The sequence below is a fragment of the Gossypium arboreum genome, chromosome 8, assembly GCF_025698485.1.
Source record: "Gossypium arboreum isolate Shixiya-1 chromosome 8, ASM2569848v2, whole genome shotgun sequence".
Lineage (NCBI taxonomy): Eukaryota > Viridiplantae > Streptophyta > Magnoliopsida > Malvales > Malvaceae > Gossypium > Gossypium arboreum.
The window spans coordinates 38,116,746-38,134,010 of NC_069077.1; the positions used below are offsets into that span (position 1 = coordinate 38,116,746).

Consider the following 17,265-nt stretch of genomic DNA (forward strand, 5'->3'; position numbering starts at 1 on the left):
TCATTCATATTTCAAAACATTCATTCACTTACACATAGTCCCTTATTTGAGTCTACGAAGCCCAAAACATACTTTAGAAAGGGTTCGAGGCTAAACCGAGAACTTACGAAAATCTTGGAAATTTCATGCTTTAAGGCTCCACATGCCCGTGTCCCAAAGTCGTGTTCCATACACGACTGAGACACACGGTCATGTCTCTGCCTGTGTGGAATATACCTAGGCTATTTTCCAAGCTTTGGTCAACCTTAATCTCTTACACACTTATACAAAATCAAAAGCATATAACATGGTATTCATTTAATGATTAAATATTCTCAATTAAACCACAAACATAGCATTTGTATGTCATCATACATGTGTCTCTCATACTCATTTTACCTTGTTTATTATAGTACCACTTATACATTTATAACAAGATTATCATCTTACAAAATATCTTCAGCTTAATCATCAAGCATTCATATTTAAAACTAGATCATATCTTTATAAAATACCACAATTCAAATACGCAAAATAACATGTTTGCCTGAAACATTTCAATTCAACTCCATACCCAACAAGCATTACATTGAGACTAGTCATATATATATATATATATATATATATATATATATATATATATACATGTCATGATACATGTCATTCTCTTTCTTTTTCTTATAAACACATATCATTTATTTCATTATATCAATATTTCATATACCACAGTTTCCATGTATTCCACATATATTTATTTTCCTCCTCCTCCTCTCCATTCCACATCCTTAATGTATATAGCATTCTTGTAAGTACGATTTCACAATTTACTAATAAATGCTCACATCAAACTTTCCACACGAGTCATCGTCACTTAATTATTTATAATTCGAGCTACAGAGCTCCAAATTAAGATCCGTAAATTTCCTCTAAAACTAAACTCACATATCTTTCCACCATAAAATTTTCATAATTTTTGGTTTATCCAATTAATACAGTTTATTCATTAAAATTTCCCCTGTTTCACTTTTTGACAGTTCTGACCTCTCTTCACTAAAAATTAATTATCTCAAAGTACAGAACTTGGATAATGTTCTTGTTGATTTATCTTGAAAATAGACTCATTAGGGATTTTAAAAATATAATTTTAAGCCTCTAATTATTTTTATCCAAAATTTTGTGATTTTCCAAAGTCAGAATAGGGGATCACGTAATCATTTTGAACCAGTCTCACAAAAATATAAATATCTCAAAATATAGAACTCCTTTTCTTTCTTTGTTTCTTTATATGAAAATAGACTCATTAATATTTAATTTGATATCTCATTTAGTCTCTGATTCAATTTCTACTATTTTTGGTGATTTTTCAAAATCACGTCACTGCTACTATCCAAAATAGTTTTATTGCTAATTCACTCTTTCACACTTTCTTTGTATTAACCTCATTTTAACATACATATCACAAATCATTTTCACCACATTTCATACATCACAAGTATAGGCCCATGACCACAAGGTCACCATAAAATCATCCTCATGTATAACTTACTTGTTTATAACCTCACCACATCCTGGTCACTTAATGAACACATCATTCACATAATCAAGTTCCTGCACTTATTCATCACAAAACTCACAAAGCAATACATAGAAAGTCTCTCGTTGAACACTTCGGATCAATCCTCGATAGCTCCACCCATCATATAGTTCGGCTCTCTTGTACACATGGTGAACACTCAGTACCACCCATGTGACCTAGCTAATTTATCTCGTAGCTCTCTTGTCTACATGGTGTCCTTCACCTGGAACCACGCATGTGACCTAACTACATATATCCCGTAGCTCTCTTGTCTACATGGTGTACACATAGTATCACCCATGCGACCTAGCTACATCATAATGTCTTGTAGCTCTCTTGTACACATGATGTGCACTCAAGACCATACATGTGACCTAGCTACATACTATCTGATCATCCAATCTTTCCAAGGTTCAACTGGATTTCTCTCTTTTCCAACAATTTCACCAATCAAGTAATTATCCACAAACATATTTCCAATATTATTATAAAATATCATAATACAAGTAATATTGATGTATTAGTTACATATAAACTTACATCTCATTTAATATCAAGGCAATAACATTAAATTACACATTGCCTTATTAAAAATCATATGAACTTACAATTTCCCATAATATCCATAATCATAGAAATCACATCTATGTATGATAATTCAATGCACTTCATGTACCATAGACATATTTTTAAATCAATTCATAAACTTGGCACCATAATCATTTAATTTAATATAATTCAATTAATTCACTAAATTTAACTTTCAAATATAAATTACAAACATTATTGTCGTATTATTATCATACCAACTTACATACTTTCAACACCTCGAAATCATAATGAATATATCAATTTTACATTGAAACATGCATAAATTAATGCTTATTATACATATGAACTTACCTTGATACTAAAATGGCCATTTTACCAACTTTCCTAATTTTCGATTTTTCTCTCATTCTAGGTTCAAATCTCATTTTTCGGGATCTAAAACATCATATTTTACTTATTTAATTAATTTACTATTCAAAACAGTCCTTAACTCAAACTTTGGAAAAATTACAATTTTGCCCCTAAACTTTTGCATATTTACACTTTTGCCCCTAGGCTCGGGAATTAAACTTCATCCCTTATTCTTATGTTTTATGACATTCTGATCACTTTTACCTTCTATGGCAACATCAAATTCTCACTCTGACATATACTTATGACTATTAGGTATTTTTACCGATTAAGCCCTTTTACTTGTTTTCACTCAAAACCGAGTAGCACAAGTTGTCTAACATAATTTAAAACCTCATATTCTATTATAAAACATCAAAATAAACACATTTCACCTATGGGTATTTTTCCAAATATGAACCCTAGCTTAAATTATTGCTAGAATAAGCTTAATCAAATTACTGGGATTCCAAAAACGTAAAGAGCTTGAAAAACGGGGTTATAACGGACTTACTATTGAGCTTGGAAAGCTTGAAAACCCTAGCCATGGCTTTCCCCATGCTAATTTCGGCCTCCATGAGAAAAATGAGTCAATTTTGGCTTTATTTTTCCTTTTTATTTCTTTTAATTACCAAATGACCAAAATGCCCTTCCTTACTAAACTTTCAAAAATTCCATCTATGTCCAATTTTTTTCCATCACTTAGAAATTGGTAAAATTTCTATTTAAGACCTCATAATTAATATTTCAAAGTAATTTCATACTAGAAACTTCTAGAATGCAAGTTTTGCAACTTATTCAATTTAGTCCTTAACTTCAAATTGAGCACTTTATGCATAGAATTTCTTCACGAAATTTTCACAAAACCATGAAATCATATCATAGACCTCAAAATAATTATAAAATAATTATTTCTATCTCAAATTTTTTGGTGCCGAAACCTCTATTCCAACTAGACCCAATTTTGGGCTATTACAGTAACACTCACCTTATGAGGTCATTGGACATAGCAGTTGAATGAATTGCTTTTGTAAATACTATAAAATATGGAGTTTTCAATCATGATACTTCTTTTAAACTGACTCCATGATTAAGTAATTGTGAATTATCGTAACAATGCTTCTAGGCATAATTGCAATTACTAGAGCCTAATTTTATATGTCTGATTGATCCTTCCGCTAGCTCAACAAAAGCCCGATTGGACTGTATTTGAATTAGAAGAAAATTATAAAACTTTGGAAATAATTTAATTGAGTCGATTTATTGAATTTGGAATTAAGTTAGGTGTTCGTGAGGATTGTTCAACTAGAGAAATTGCTTAAAAATTTTTCTTGAAAATTTAATTTGGAAAATCTATGTGAGTTTTGGAAAAATTAATTTTGATCTAGTAAAATTAAATTAATCAAATTAATTAAAATTAATATGATATTTTTTTAAATTCAAGTGAGACAATTGGCCCAATGGGTAATTGAACTTGAAAATTGGACCTAAGATCGTAAATTGGGCCCAGGAGCCTAAAACCGAGACTAAGACCCAGAAATTGGTCCAACCAAGCCCAATATGTGAAACCAGGCCAACGATCCAACCAGTAACTAGACCAAACTGGTCGAGTCGTCAGTGACCCTGACCGAATCGGCTCGGGATGTCGTAAAGGTGTTGCACCTGCATCACTAGACACGACAGTGCCAGCAACTGTCACAGTGGTGTCCCAATGGCCAGTGGTGGTTAGTCTTCGGTGGTTGAGTATTTGAAGAGTTACACTCCTACTGGGACTCTACCAAAGAAATTGATTTCAAATTAACTATTCCAAAAATAATATTATGTTAATAGTTTAATATTAAATTAAATTTAATACTTATGTTAATAGTATTTTATTAATTTAATATTAAAGTGATTATCTTAATATTAAATTTAATTTATTGTTTATCTTGTAGATAAACATTCTATTATTTAATAAGATTTAATCTTAAATTTAATCTAATATTTATCTTGGTAAATATTATATTAATTTAATATTAAATTGATTAAGTTTAATTATAGTTGAACTCTCTAAACTATCCCTACATAAAGAGAGCCTTGGGTCATTATTTTTCACACTTGAATTTAAGAGAAAGTTGTAGAGAGAAAATTCTTTAAAGAAATTATTTCAGAACATTTCTAGAGATATTTTTCTGATTTACAACTTGACCAAAAAGTTTAGAGAAATTGCAAATTTACCCTTCTGGTAATTTTTGTGAAAAAATTCTGATTCGAAGCGAGCTTAGACTCGACAAACGTGAGCTTAAGGATAGCGAAGAAGGCTACTCGATCAAAGCACTCATATTAGATGAATCGAAAAGGTACTTTTGATTAAGTACTTATTACTTTAGATATCCCAACTAAGATCTTGTTTTGGAAAAAAATTAAAACTCTGTTTTCCCTAAATTTCTTTTCTGCTGCATTTTTCAAACCCGTTTTTTCCAAATATAAATCAACTATATATCATGCCAAGATTATGTGTAAATATGAAATACCTAGTTATGTGCTCCAAAGCTAACATTTGTGCCATACTTGCTCAAGGGTCGTCTAGGAATTACTGTTTTTTGTTTGCCTTTCTTAAAGACAAACAATAACTTACATGTGGGGGAGTTTGATCTATCGTAATTGGGTGTAGCAGATTAAACTAGTTTTCACATTTGAGAAGCTTGAATACAAGCTTTTTTATTATATTTTAGTTTAGTTTTTATAATTTCATTTACATTCAATAAAAAGTATAATTTAAGTCTTTTATTGACCTTAGGGGCCAAATGAGTCCTAAGGGTGATCTAATATCTTTTGAGTGTGCAAGAAACCATTAGAAGGCGTATCAACTTGGTACTGGTCGTTGTGTTGCACCACAGGGAGTTTGATAATGCAACATGGGTAGTAGAGCACAAGAATCCCAAGATTTCCTTCAATATTGCGACACACCACTGAAACTACATTAAGTACGAGGATACTGTCTTCAATGTCATGACACAAGCACTAGGGTGTCACGACATTAGTCCTGTACGAGAAATACTTATGAGTCAAGGGTGTTTTGGTCTGCGAAGTCAAATGTTTAATACGAAAGCATCAACTGACCTAGGGTTGAGGATAATGGCAACCCTAAATCTATAAATATGCTCATTTAACACTTGTTATGGATGACTTTTATACTTTATAATTTTCTTTGTAATTTTATCTTTTATTTTTTCCTTTTTCTTAGGCTTAGGTTATTTTTTATTTTGCTATTTGCATTTGTCGGGAGATCTGATTTGTGGAACTTTATCAACTCTTTGTGGATTTGGTGCTTCAATCAATTCAATTCAGGATTCTCTTAAATATTCTGCTATTGATTTGTTATTAATGTTTATCTTTTACATCAAGTTTATTATGTTTTTGAGATTCATGAGGAACTAATCTTTTTATGGGGGATTAGCGACTGGAGGTATGATTAATTGATTGTTGTGCAGGGTTTTCTTAGCGGATCAACTATTCGGGAGAGGGAGAACTTAAACCCTAGGCTTGATGACCCTAGGAAGACATCATTTTGGGAATTAACCTAAAATTAGTATGGAGCCCTGAACCGGTCTGGACTGTAAGGTCGAGAGATAAGTAGTTCTTGCTGACTCATTATTCTAGTGAAAGATAGAGAGATTCTGCTAGCGTAATGACTAATTGATTAAATAGGGAACCTGAAGCAATAGTTAGTTATGATTACTGAAGCGAGGTAATCACCCATACTAATATCTTATTCAATTTCTATATCAAATTTCCCAAAGTTTTTCCCTTTATATTTTTTTATTCTTTATTTATAAAAATACCAAAAATCTTTATTTATGTTTATTCGTAATATAATTTATTTAAAGTACTAATTAGCTCTATTTGTGCTTAGGTTAAGATTAATTTAGTGCTCACCTCCCTTAGGTACAATCCTTGGAGTACTCACCAACTTCGTTGTAACTATATTACAACATGACCCATATACTTGCGAACACCGCCTATTTGATATATTGTGTACAAGATTCTTAATCTGGACGTTGGTACATCTGGAGGTGGTCAAAGGGCCAAAAAAAATTATTATATTTTTGTGTGTTTTCTTTTTCTGTGTAAGAACCCCACAAGTTATGAGGAACTAAAAATTCAAGCCAAAACTACAGGGAAGAGTCAGTCATATCATTTGCGATGGATCGTTAACTCTAATCAAGTAACATCTTTCTTTTATTTTCATATAGCGCATTAGGGACAATGTGCTGGCTAAAGTGTGGGGGTGACATAGGAAAAAAAATTAATTTTAAATTTTAAATTTTTTATGTTAATTTATTCTATTTTAGTCATTTTTAATTTTGTGTGTTATGTGTGTGCTTGAGCTTGTAGAAATACAAGTGATTGGTTAAACATATACCTAAGTTGATGTTTAAATTGTAAATTTAAACTAAAATTAAATAATTTAGGTTGTTTATATTTAGACTAATTAGTTCAGTTAATTAAACGTAAATAGGAAAAGAAATTATATATCTCTAGGGATAAAGGTAGATATGAATAGGTACTTATATTTGTAGAAATATAGGATGTTCGAATTAAAAAGAAAATACTCGGTAAAATTCGTGGTTATTGATATGGTGCAATATGACTAGTATAACCCTTATAAAAAGTGCCCGTGCAAAATTTTGATAGTATTGGCACAAAAAAATCATCATTATAAGGGTTATCGGGGAAATATTACTGCATTAGGGTTCAAAGCATGGATAAAATTAACCGAGTAGGAAAAATTATTCGAACTAACTATACCCTGCAAAAATGAATACTATATTCTTATATACATTTTGATGGGGATATATATATTTCTTTGACTTGTTTGCTTTGTAATATATTGAACTAATTTGTTTAAATGTAAATAACTTTGAATTGTACGACGCGACTTGGTGTAGAAGAAAAGAGCTGATTTTCTTGGACGGCTTCTTTGGAAAAATTTCAATAATTCGACCCTAGCTTTTAGCAGAATATTTTATTTACTGAAAGCAACCTTAGGGTCATTGGAATTGTAAGCCAACCTAGTTAGACAGTTTTATTATTCAGATTTATTTTTTTTTCATGTTCGTGTGGTCAAAACTTTTCTATTCTGATGTGAAGACAATTGTGAGCAGATATTGCTCCGGCACTGCACTTCAAATATATTCATGAGCTTTCTCCTATCTCTTATTCTTTTGTTTTTTTTATTTATCTTTTGATTAATCGTTGTATAAGTATACAAATAGTTTGATGTGCTTATTTTATATTTCGCATGTTTCAATTATGAAACTAATTTATTTGTTAAGTGATTACTTATCCAAAATTGGTTGATTATTCAAAAATATTTAGTATGTTAGGGAGTGACCGAGACAGGTGAGACTGGAAGGGTATCCTGTTGTGTACAACTTGTGTCAAGCGGTGAAATTGGAAGAGTATCCGTATGCCTAGGAAGAGATTGGAAGGGTGACATAGGTGGTAATCGTTAGTAAAGATGAATTGGGAGGGTAATCTTAACTAAAGGTGATAAATAACTCGATCTAGGATAATTAATTATTTAATTATTTAATTAGATAATTAGGATTTAATCGATCACAGGCTAAAGGCTCGTATTTTCGACACTAGGAATAGGAGAGTCCATTAGGTTAATTTTAGGTTAATTAATTTAATTAGTTTAATCAATATTTTTATTTGGATTAACACTACTAATTTGTAACTCGATTAGGTTAGTAATTATTTTTTGTATTTGATTTAATATGAATTTCTCCAATCTGCAATCCCTTAAATACGATCCTTGAATACTTCCAAGTGTTTCATTGTAACTAAACTATATTACAAATTGACTCATCCGCTTGCGGATACCGTCAATTTAATTATATATATTTTTTGTATGATATTTAACTATAAATGATAATACGTTTATAAGCGGTTACTAACATAGGAAGATCTATATCAAACCCTATAAAACAACCACCATATAAGCTAAATACAATATTATAATAATGAACAAGGTAAATATAGACTCTCGGCAGCTAAAAATGTTGTGTTCCAATTCAATCCAATATCCACGATCCAAGAGATTAGATAGGGACTATTTGATTTGATCTGATCTCCAAAATATATTTCCCAATTAATATGATCTTAATTGATGGACTAAATATCATTCACATTTTTAACACAACTTATAAATATCGTTCAATAAATTGCCAACAACTCAAATATGGAAATTGTCGGAGTGAATATAATCCAATAAAAACATAAAAAAATAATTTTATTTAGAGTTTGGAATAACTATGTCTAACTACATCTAATAATGAGAAATTGACAACTAGTAGAACAAACCACCAAGGACACTTTCATTATCTATGTTGAAAATCGAGTATTTTGATGAAAACTGCAAACAAAAATGCGAAAACCACTGCCCATCCAACCATCACAACAGCCACCACGCCCACATATTCATGCCTGAAACCGAAATAACTCTTTAGAAAGTCTTTTGTTGTTTCTCCTGTATCAAGAACATCCTCTACTTCTCCGAACTGTGATACTGTCAAACCATAGAGGGACCAAGCTAAGGGGCAAATCCAATAGTTCCACCTCCACCAAATCGGGATTTTCTGCATATTTTAGATAAGATATAGATAATGATAAATTGCAACTTGAAAGCAATAATAATATGGAGGTCGGTTTAGTAGGATTTACCGTGCGGGGGACTAAGAACCCTATAAAGAGATTCCAAATTGCATAAAAAGCAGTAGAAATGATTCCAGCAATGTGGTAGTTTGGTGTAATAGCCACAGTCATCATGCCAAAGAAGGTGAAGAATAGGAATGTGAAATACGCGAAGAATAGGTACCAAAAGAATCTTGCACCACTCCATTCGAATGCCATTAATGGATACACAATGATGCCGTATGTCACTGTTTGCACCAAGATATATGGGAGCTCAATTGCAACCTGAAAAATATAAGTAAAATAATTTCAGTCACATATATGCTTTGAAGATTATGTAGTTGTTTGAAGTGCACAACATGTGCTTTTACCTGTGCAAAAGCATAGGCCATAGGTGAGTACATTCCAGCAGCCTTTTCCCTGTAAAACACGGTTCGCTCAACATTCACTACTGGCTGTATACTTGAAGCATTTTGGACGCCAATGAAGAGAACAGCAGCGTACATAGAACCCATTGCATTGAGCAGGTCTTGCCTCCTTCCTCTATGGTTTTCAAATGAAGCAATTAGAATAATGGAAAATAAGAGATCTTAGGGAAGGCTCCAACACTCTTTCTTTTTTACCTTTTGGACCCAACCTTCCAGAACATTGTTCCGAACATTAAGGCTGTGATGGTCGTGAAGAAAAATCTTACGGCAGTATATTCTGTATTTCGCCAGTATAAGCATCGTTGTTTCCATAAACAGGCCAAGAATTGGGACAAAACTGACTGCGAGTACTGAGTACAAAAATGAAGTTCCTTAGCACCAGGTGAAGGCATGTTCAGTTGTTCAATAAGAGCTTTGTTTCTCCTGAAAACATATATCAAATGAAATGTTAAGACTTGCCGAGATGCAAAAAACTTGTATCTTTACACTTACTTGTACAGCTCTGAATTTTTGTATACATCTGCAAAATCAACCCCCAAAGCCATCTCCTGGGCCGCAGTGGAAATTTCTAACATCCAAGTTGATGGGTTATATCCATCTTTTATTTTGCTTACTCCCTCGATTCCCTTGGTGATCCAACCACGATTCAAGTATATGGTCAATCTCAAAAGAGTGACTGATTGATTATAAATAAGGATCAACATTGAAGTTTACCTCAAAGTACTTTATCAATTCACATGAATTGTGACCCAATGGCCCTACATATATCTCTTGTCCTCCTTGCTTCATTAACAATAACTGCAATGCATGTGGGTCAGCATACACAACTGTTAGCTGACACGATGTGATGCATTAATATTTCTTACCTCGTCAAAAGCTTCAAATATATCAATCCCTGGCTGATGTATGGTGCACACAACTGTCCTTCCTGTGTCCACTGTTTTCCTAACTATTCGCATAACAATTGCAGCAGCTCTAGCGTCAAGTCCTGATGTTGGTTCATCCATAAAAATAATTGAAGGGTTTGCAACTAGCTCAACTGCAAAGGTTAGCCTCTTTCGCTGCTCAAGTGACAAACCATTTACACCTGGCAAGCCAACTAATGCTTGCCCCCAGGCATTCAGTTCAACGAGTTCCATGACTTCCTTCACAAACATCTGCAACCAATTGCACAACCATTTGTTTGTTCCAGTTGATTTATATGAAATAAAGAGTAAATGGAACTGCTCTAACTGACTGTAGGCTTTTCAACACTACCTTTCTGGTTTCTGAATTCACTTCAGGAGCTAAACGAAGCCATGCTGAGTAGAGCACGGACTCATGGACTGTAAGATGAGGGGAATGGATGTCAGCTTGCTCACAGTAACCACTTATTCGAGCAAACGTGTCTTGCGTTTTGGGAAACCCAGAAACTTTTATGCTTCCCTCGATGTACCCGCCAGTTTTCCTACCAGCCAGGACGTCCATCAAAGTGGTTTTACCAGCTCCACTAACACCCATCAGGGCAGTGAGAACACCAGGCCTGAAAGCACCAGTTATACCTCTCAAAAGCAGCAATCTATCTTCAGTCACTCCTTGGGCTTTCATTTCCTGAAACATCAATTCCAAATATTACATTTTTTATTTTTTATTTTTACTTCAGAAACAGGCTTTTTGACTTCTGATTAATTCTCATTGCATAACATATCTGAAGTTCACCTGTGGCATATCTACTGAATATACCACCTCCTCAAAGGTAATGCAGTGCGGTTCAAATGGAAGGATCATACCCTTTTTCCTACCCAGCTCATCTTTTGACTTCAATTGTTCTGCTCAAATATTTTAGTAGGTGCATTAGATACCGAAATGAGCTGATTCGGCATTTGCTTCCACACACACACACACACACACACTCTATAATCAATGCCATTATCTATCCATGTTGATTACCTGTGTCCCATCCTTTGGGCTGCGGCGGAGCATGTACTCCACTTTTATCATCTTCTTCGTTGCTTTTATCTTCTGGTTTTAGACTTCGGGATTCCTTCAAAGCTAAACAAATACAGTAGTCAACATATTATTATATATAAATATATGTGAATGTATTAAAGTAACATGGAGTAGACATGTAAAGAAACTCACGGTTGAGAAAAGTTAGAGCCAGAGTATAGAAGAGATTGAAAACTAGTACGAATCCCAACAATGCACCTACTCCTATCCAATACCAGTATGCTTTTGCAAAGCACCCACGAGCCTTCAAAACTAGAACTCCTAGCTTTTCATTTGCTAATGGATTAACCTATGTCAGAAAGTTATTTAGGCATTAGCTGTACTTGATAACCTGACAAACAATTTACTTTATCAAATGGAAGAAGAAAAGGGTAAGCAAGAGCAAGAGGCTTTCAGGGAAGTCAAACGTAACCCTGATTCATTTGTCAGCACGAATTGAACCTCTTGACCATCCAGCAGGTCACATGGAGAAACCTCACTAATCCAGTTCAAGAATGTACCTTATTCCAGCTATCTCCAAGGAATTCATTAGCGACTATTGCGTTCTGTGCATACATCATAGGTGATGCCCAATAACCCCAGATCCACCATTTCTTAACCTCATCTTCGGGGAGATACAACCACAAAGCAACAACCATTAGTGCTTAAAACTTAACTGAACTTGTTATCATCTAAAAGTAAAAAGTAAAAGTTTTTTATTATACCTCGTGACAAGATATATCCACAGTTCGCAAAAAGAACGAGCAGAAAGAATGCAGATAATGTGCTAGTAACAGTCATCTCCCGACCCATTGCTGCAATTAATCGAAATAACGCAGAAGACATCTGGTTCAATAGCAGCAGCAGAAGCAACTGCTTTAGAAACCTGTAATGAATGAAGTGACATGAGAAAGAAAATACAAATCTTGCATGTCATTAGTATATTTCTTATTTTCATTTTTTTTCCAAGTTACCTGAGAATACTGGGATCCATGCCCATGGGATAATAGGTCATCACTACCCAGAGGCCGACCTCTAAGAATGATATAGGAATCTTCAAAAGGCATGTAGGGATAGCATATGCCCATGCAGGATAGAATAAGCTGTCTCTTTGCTTGAAGAAGACAGGAAGCTTGAAAACAACCATGCTTATCTCTGCTAATCCATTAAACATGATCATAAACACAGAGAAAAAAACAGCACCCGTCTGAATTATTCCGTCTGTTGGAGTCCCCTTATGCATCTCAGTTCTCAGAAAGACAGACGATCCTATCACTGCCATCACTAAAAGCTAGTGGCAAAAATAAAATCTCTAGTCACAAACAATTGCGTCAAATTAAGACACAAAAGAAATGATACGGCACTGTAGAGTAGTACTACCTGCACTAGCTTGAAGATGTACAAAAATGAGTTCCTCTTCATCAACAACATTTCTTTCGAGAAGCAAGCTTTGAGAAGCTCCATCTTCCTAACACCATAATTCTTGGTCGTCAAAAGTTGAGTATCTCTTTCATTCTTGATAAACGGAGTTGCAAGATCATTCTGCAATCCTTTTCCTACATGAAATGATTGGAAAGCCTCCACAAATTGTTCCACCGTCACAAAACTGTAGTCCTTGTCAGCTTGCGTCCAATACTGTCTTTGATCTTTCCTTGATGTAACCTGGAATGCAGAATTATTATTATTATTATTATTATTATTATTATTATTATTATTATCAGAATGAAATCAGCTACTTGATAAACATAGTATCCTATGAAGCTTTCAGTGAAAACTTCCATTTACGATTCCTAATGATGCATGAAAGGTTGGACAGACATTAAGTAGTCTTACTTCTTGCAAGAAGTCTGCAACACCCTTTCTGGCCGGACATTTGAACCCCATGGATTCAAAAAACTCAAGCACATGTTCCCGAGGACCCTGGTACGCAATCTGGCCATCAGATAGGAGAATGATATCATCAAAGAGATCGTAAGTCTCTGGTGCTGGCTGGAGGAGAGAAATGAAGGCAGTTCCATTCAAGATGTGAACAAACTGCCTCAGCGACTTGACAATTTGGTATGTTGTTGAACTATCCAGACCAGTGGATATCTCATCCATGAGCAGCAGCTTTGCTGGTCCAGCTAGCATTTCACCTATAATTCAATCAATACATAGTAAGCTGATTTAGCAATAACCACTCTTCAATATTGTGTGAAATTTGAACAATGTTTACCGGTTGTTACTCTCTTCTTTTGTCCTCCAGAGACACCCCTAATCAGTTCATTACCCACCATGGTATCCGCACAAATTTCTAGGCCCAAAATCTGAAACCCAAAACAAAGGAATTAGGTATGAAGCCAAAGAGGTTTGTTTTCTTCATATTCTTGACGTGTTCTTAAAATACCTTTAGAATGTAATCTGTGAGCACACTTGTTTCTTTACCCGCAACTGATGTTGCCTGCAAAATTAAGAATATGGTTAGGAGTCAGAAAAACCGTAACACTAGCCATCTGCCTTTGACTTGTTGTCTTCAAAGTTAAAAACAACCAAAGCTAAATAGTTTCGCTATAAATTTATTACCTTCATGAAGACATCAATGTCAGGATCAGGTGTAATATTGGCTGCTTTCTCCCTTTTTGACAGTTCTGCTAGCATCTCTGCAACAAGAAACAAAATTTATTCTCACATGCATGCAGACATCCACTGAAAACTTAAAAACTGGGGGATTCTTTTAACTAACCAAATCGTGGTCCGACCCCTTGGCATCTAGCAGAGAAGGCTATGGTTTCTCTTACTGTCATTTCTGGGATATGGACATCATGTTGTCCAATATATGCTGCAGTTCTCTGAGGCACAAAATCATCCATTTCATGCCCATTGTATGTCACCCTTCCAGAAAACTGCAAACAAAATTTTCATCTCTTTAGATGTTCAACAAAGTAATATGTTAAAACATATAGCTAAAATTTGAACAAAGAGTTTATAGTTTCAACCTCTAGATCACGGTCAAGTTTTCCTGCCAATGCTAACAACAGAGTGGTTTTTCCAGAACTTGGAGGGCCCAACAGCAATGTCATTCTACATATATAACAAAAATTTAAAATGGATCAAGACCCACAACCAAAACTAGGTAATAAATATAATAGGGCAAAGCTGCTCACCTGCATGGCCTGATGATTCCACTTACATCCCGAAGAATAGACAGATGTTTCTTTCTACTAGAAAGCAAATGCAGGCCATACAAAATGCTCTTCAAAACCAAAAGAAGAAAGGTTAAAACTGACAAGAAAATACCTACTTTGAAAAAAGATGAAAATCCTTAGCTTACCTTTAGATAATTGATAAAGAAATTGAAAAATGAAGGCAACGCCCTGCTTCCTATATATGCTTCTGCCTTAACTTTTAGATGCTCAAATCTGACTTCAAGTTTGGGGATTTCAATGCCAACCCTGACAAAATTATTAAGAAAAGCAGTGAGAATACTCAATAGCATTTAAAAAAAAAAAAACAAATCTGCCAAGGAAACAGCGGAAAGAAGAATTTCTTGCCTGTCAAGTCGCTCTCTGACCTTCAACAAGAAACTTTCATTGTCCTTCTCAGCATGCTTGATCAACCTATCCATCAAATGCTTCCTTTGTTCAGGCCCTAATTTAGGTATATCAACATTGGCCGTCTTACCATCTGATGTGGTCACTAAACCTTTCCTTACACTTGGCAGTCTTTCTATGGCTGCCCATTTTAGGTCTTCTTCGTCTTCATTCTCTTGTTCTCGTTGAGATTTCGAGAAAACATTGTAACCACCACTGTCCCTCCATCTTGAAGAACGGTTTGCTCGGAAACTATTACTAAATTGATAAAGATCATTTCGCTCCATTGCCAATGATCAATATCAAAACAACTAGTAGCCTATATAACCAGCAAACTCCTTACCAACCAGTAGCATGTGCACAACTGAAACAGTTCCTTCAGCTTAAAGAGTTCAATCGCCAAGCTTATAAACTAAACAGCTGATCTGTGTTTCCATTATTTTCGGCGTTAAATACATTCCTCGATTAATTCAATCAGTTAATCCATGTAATATCAACTCCTTCCGTTTTAGGTTTCTACAAAAAAACAAGCTAGCCAAGTGTCATGCTTGTGCTCTCCCCTGTTGTGGGCTACGAACGTGTGATTTACTGCGGCTAAAAAATTTAATTCAAATTAAACTTTGAAATTAATGTTTGAACTCTTCTCCATTTACTCTTAGCTTAATTAGGGTACGCATTGTTATTAATGTAAGAGGTTGTGGAGTTAAAAGATAGATTCAAGTGTGTTGAAGTACATTATCAGAAGGGATTATAGGTAATTATAGACATTATGTCAAAAAAAGTACATAGGTATAGAACCTACAATTAAATTATTAAAAAAAGTGAAAGTTAAAAAATAAGTATTTAAAATGTAATTAATTGAACAAAGAATTTGAGAATATACCTATTTATTTTAATATGTTTAAAAGTTTAGATTAATCTAGTTTATTTTAGTGGGGAGTATATATATATAATATTTAGATTATACTTTTTTCAAAACTATATTATCTATTTTCTTTAAAAATACATAAATAAAAGAGTTAAATTAAAGCTAAAATATGAAGTAAAATGTTGGCATTGAAATTTTTAGAATTAGAGATTCAATTGTAATTAAATTAATTTACATTTACAATAAAAGTTATTTTATTTAGATTTAATCCAAGAAAAATTTAAATTGGAATGATTATTATAATTTTTTCTAAAAATTAAAAAGGAGTTAAAAAGAATAAACTAAATTAAAAAGGAGTTGAAAATATATATTTTATAAATATAGATAGATATAAGCTAAAAATAAAAAGTACATATATATATATATATATATATATATATAAAGAGAGACTATTATAGCCCTATTTACTCGTAAGATCATAATTAGCTTTTATTACAAAATAATTAAATTGCTTTTATTAAGCTCCAATGCCTAAATTATTTTGGTCGACTTTTAATACTTCCTAAAACGCTCCTCTTGATTTTTTATAATACTTAAAATGATTCTATTAACATCTAAGGCTAACCAAAGCTCCCGATTAACTCAGTGAATCGTGTCTACAAGTAGTAACTCCAAAACACTCACCAATTTAGTTTTTGTCTGCTTGTCGAAAGCTTAAACAAGTTTCATCTTACCTTTCGTCTTACTCGTAAAGGGTTCTAATGGATCCGTAACTTTAAAAAAATAATAAACACCACCAGACGACAGTGGTTGGGTGGTGACTAAGGTTGTGACGGAGAAGAAGAAATAAATAGAAAATGAGAGGAAGAGATAAAAAGAATAAAATAAGTAGAGAGATATACGAAAAGAAATTAAATATATATATATATATATATATATATATATATATATATATAAAACCCTTTTGATCTCACATGAAAGAGAAAGGAAAGGATAAGGGGGAACTGGCCCTTCAGTCCCTAGAGTCATATTAGGGTTAATTGCTTCTTAACTCTAAATTGACATGGGTGACACATAAGAATTTAAGACATGGGTGACACATAAGAATTTAACACCATAATTTGTGTCATGTTAGACTTCATTAATACCACTAATGTCGAGTAATGACAAAGTGACTAAAATGTTACAAATCAATAACGTTAATGACCAAAATGTAATAAATTAAAGTTCATTGACCAAAATGTAAATTAAACC

The 17,265-nt window shown here is 33.4% G+C and overlaps 1 protein-coding gene across 1 annotated transcript; it reads right to left on the minus strand.

Moving 5' to 3' along the window:
- Window positions 1-8,675: 8,675 nt before the first annotated feature.
- LOC108470275 (pleiotropic drug resistance protein 1-like) lies at window positions 8,676-15,733 on the minus strand. Its single transcript, XM_017771573.2, has 24 exons — window positions 15,105-15,733; window positions 14,885-15,005; window positions 14,718-14,806; window positions 14,550-14,634; window positions 14,297-14,456; window positions 14,137-14,213; window positions 13,961-14,014; window positions 13,790-13,880; window positions 13,408-13,709; window positions 12,955-13,236; window positions 12,549-12,865; window positions 12,300-12,460; window positions 12,096-12,199; window positions 11,728-11,884; window positions 11,536-11,637; window positions 11,305-11,414; window positions 10,864-11,196; window positions 10,473-10,763; window positions 10,321-10,404; window positions 10,099-10,232; window positions 9,802-10,029; window positions 9,550-9,721; window positions 9,209-9,463; window positions 8,676-9,123 (listed from the first exon to the last, which is right to left on the minus strand). Exons 1-24 carry the CDS (start codon window positions 15,428-15,430, stop codon window positions 8,866-8,868), a joined length of 4,293 nt encoding a protein of 1,430 aa, XP_017627062.1. The 5' UTR covers window positions 15,431-15,733; the 3' UTR covers window positions 8,676-8,865.
- Window positions 15,734-17,265: the final 1,532 nt, after the last annotated feature.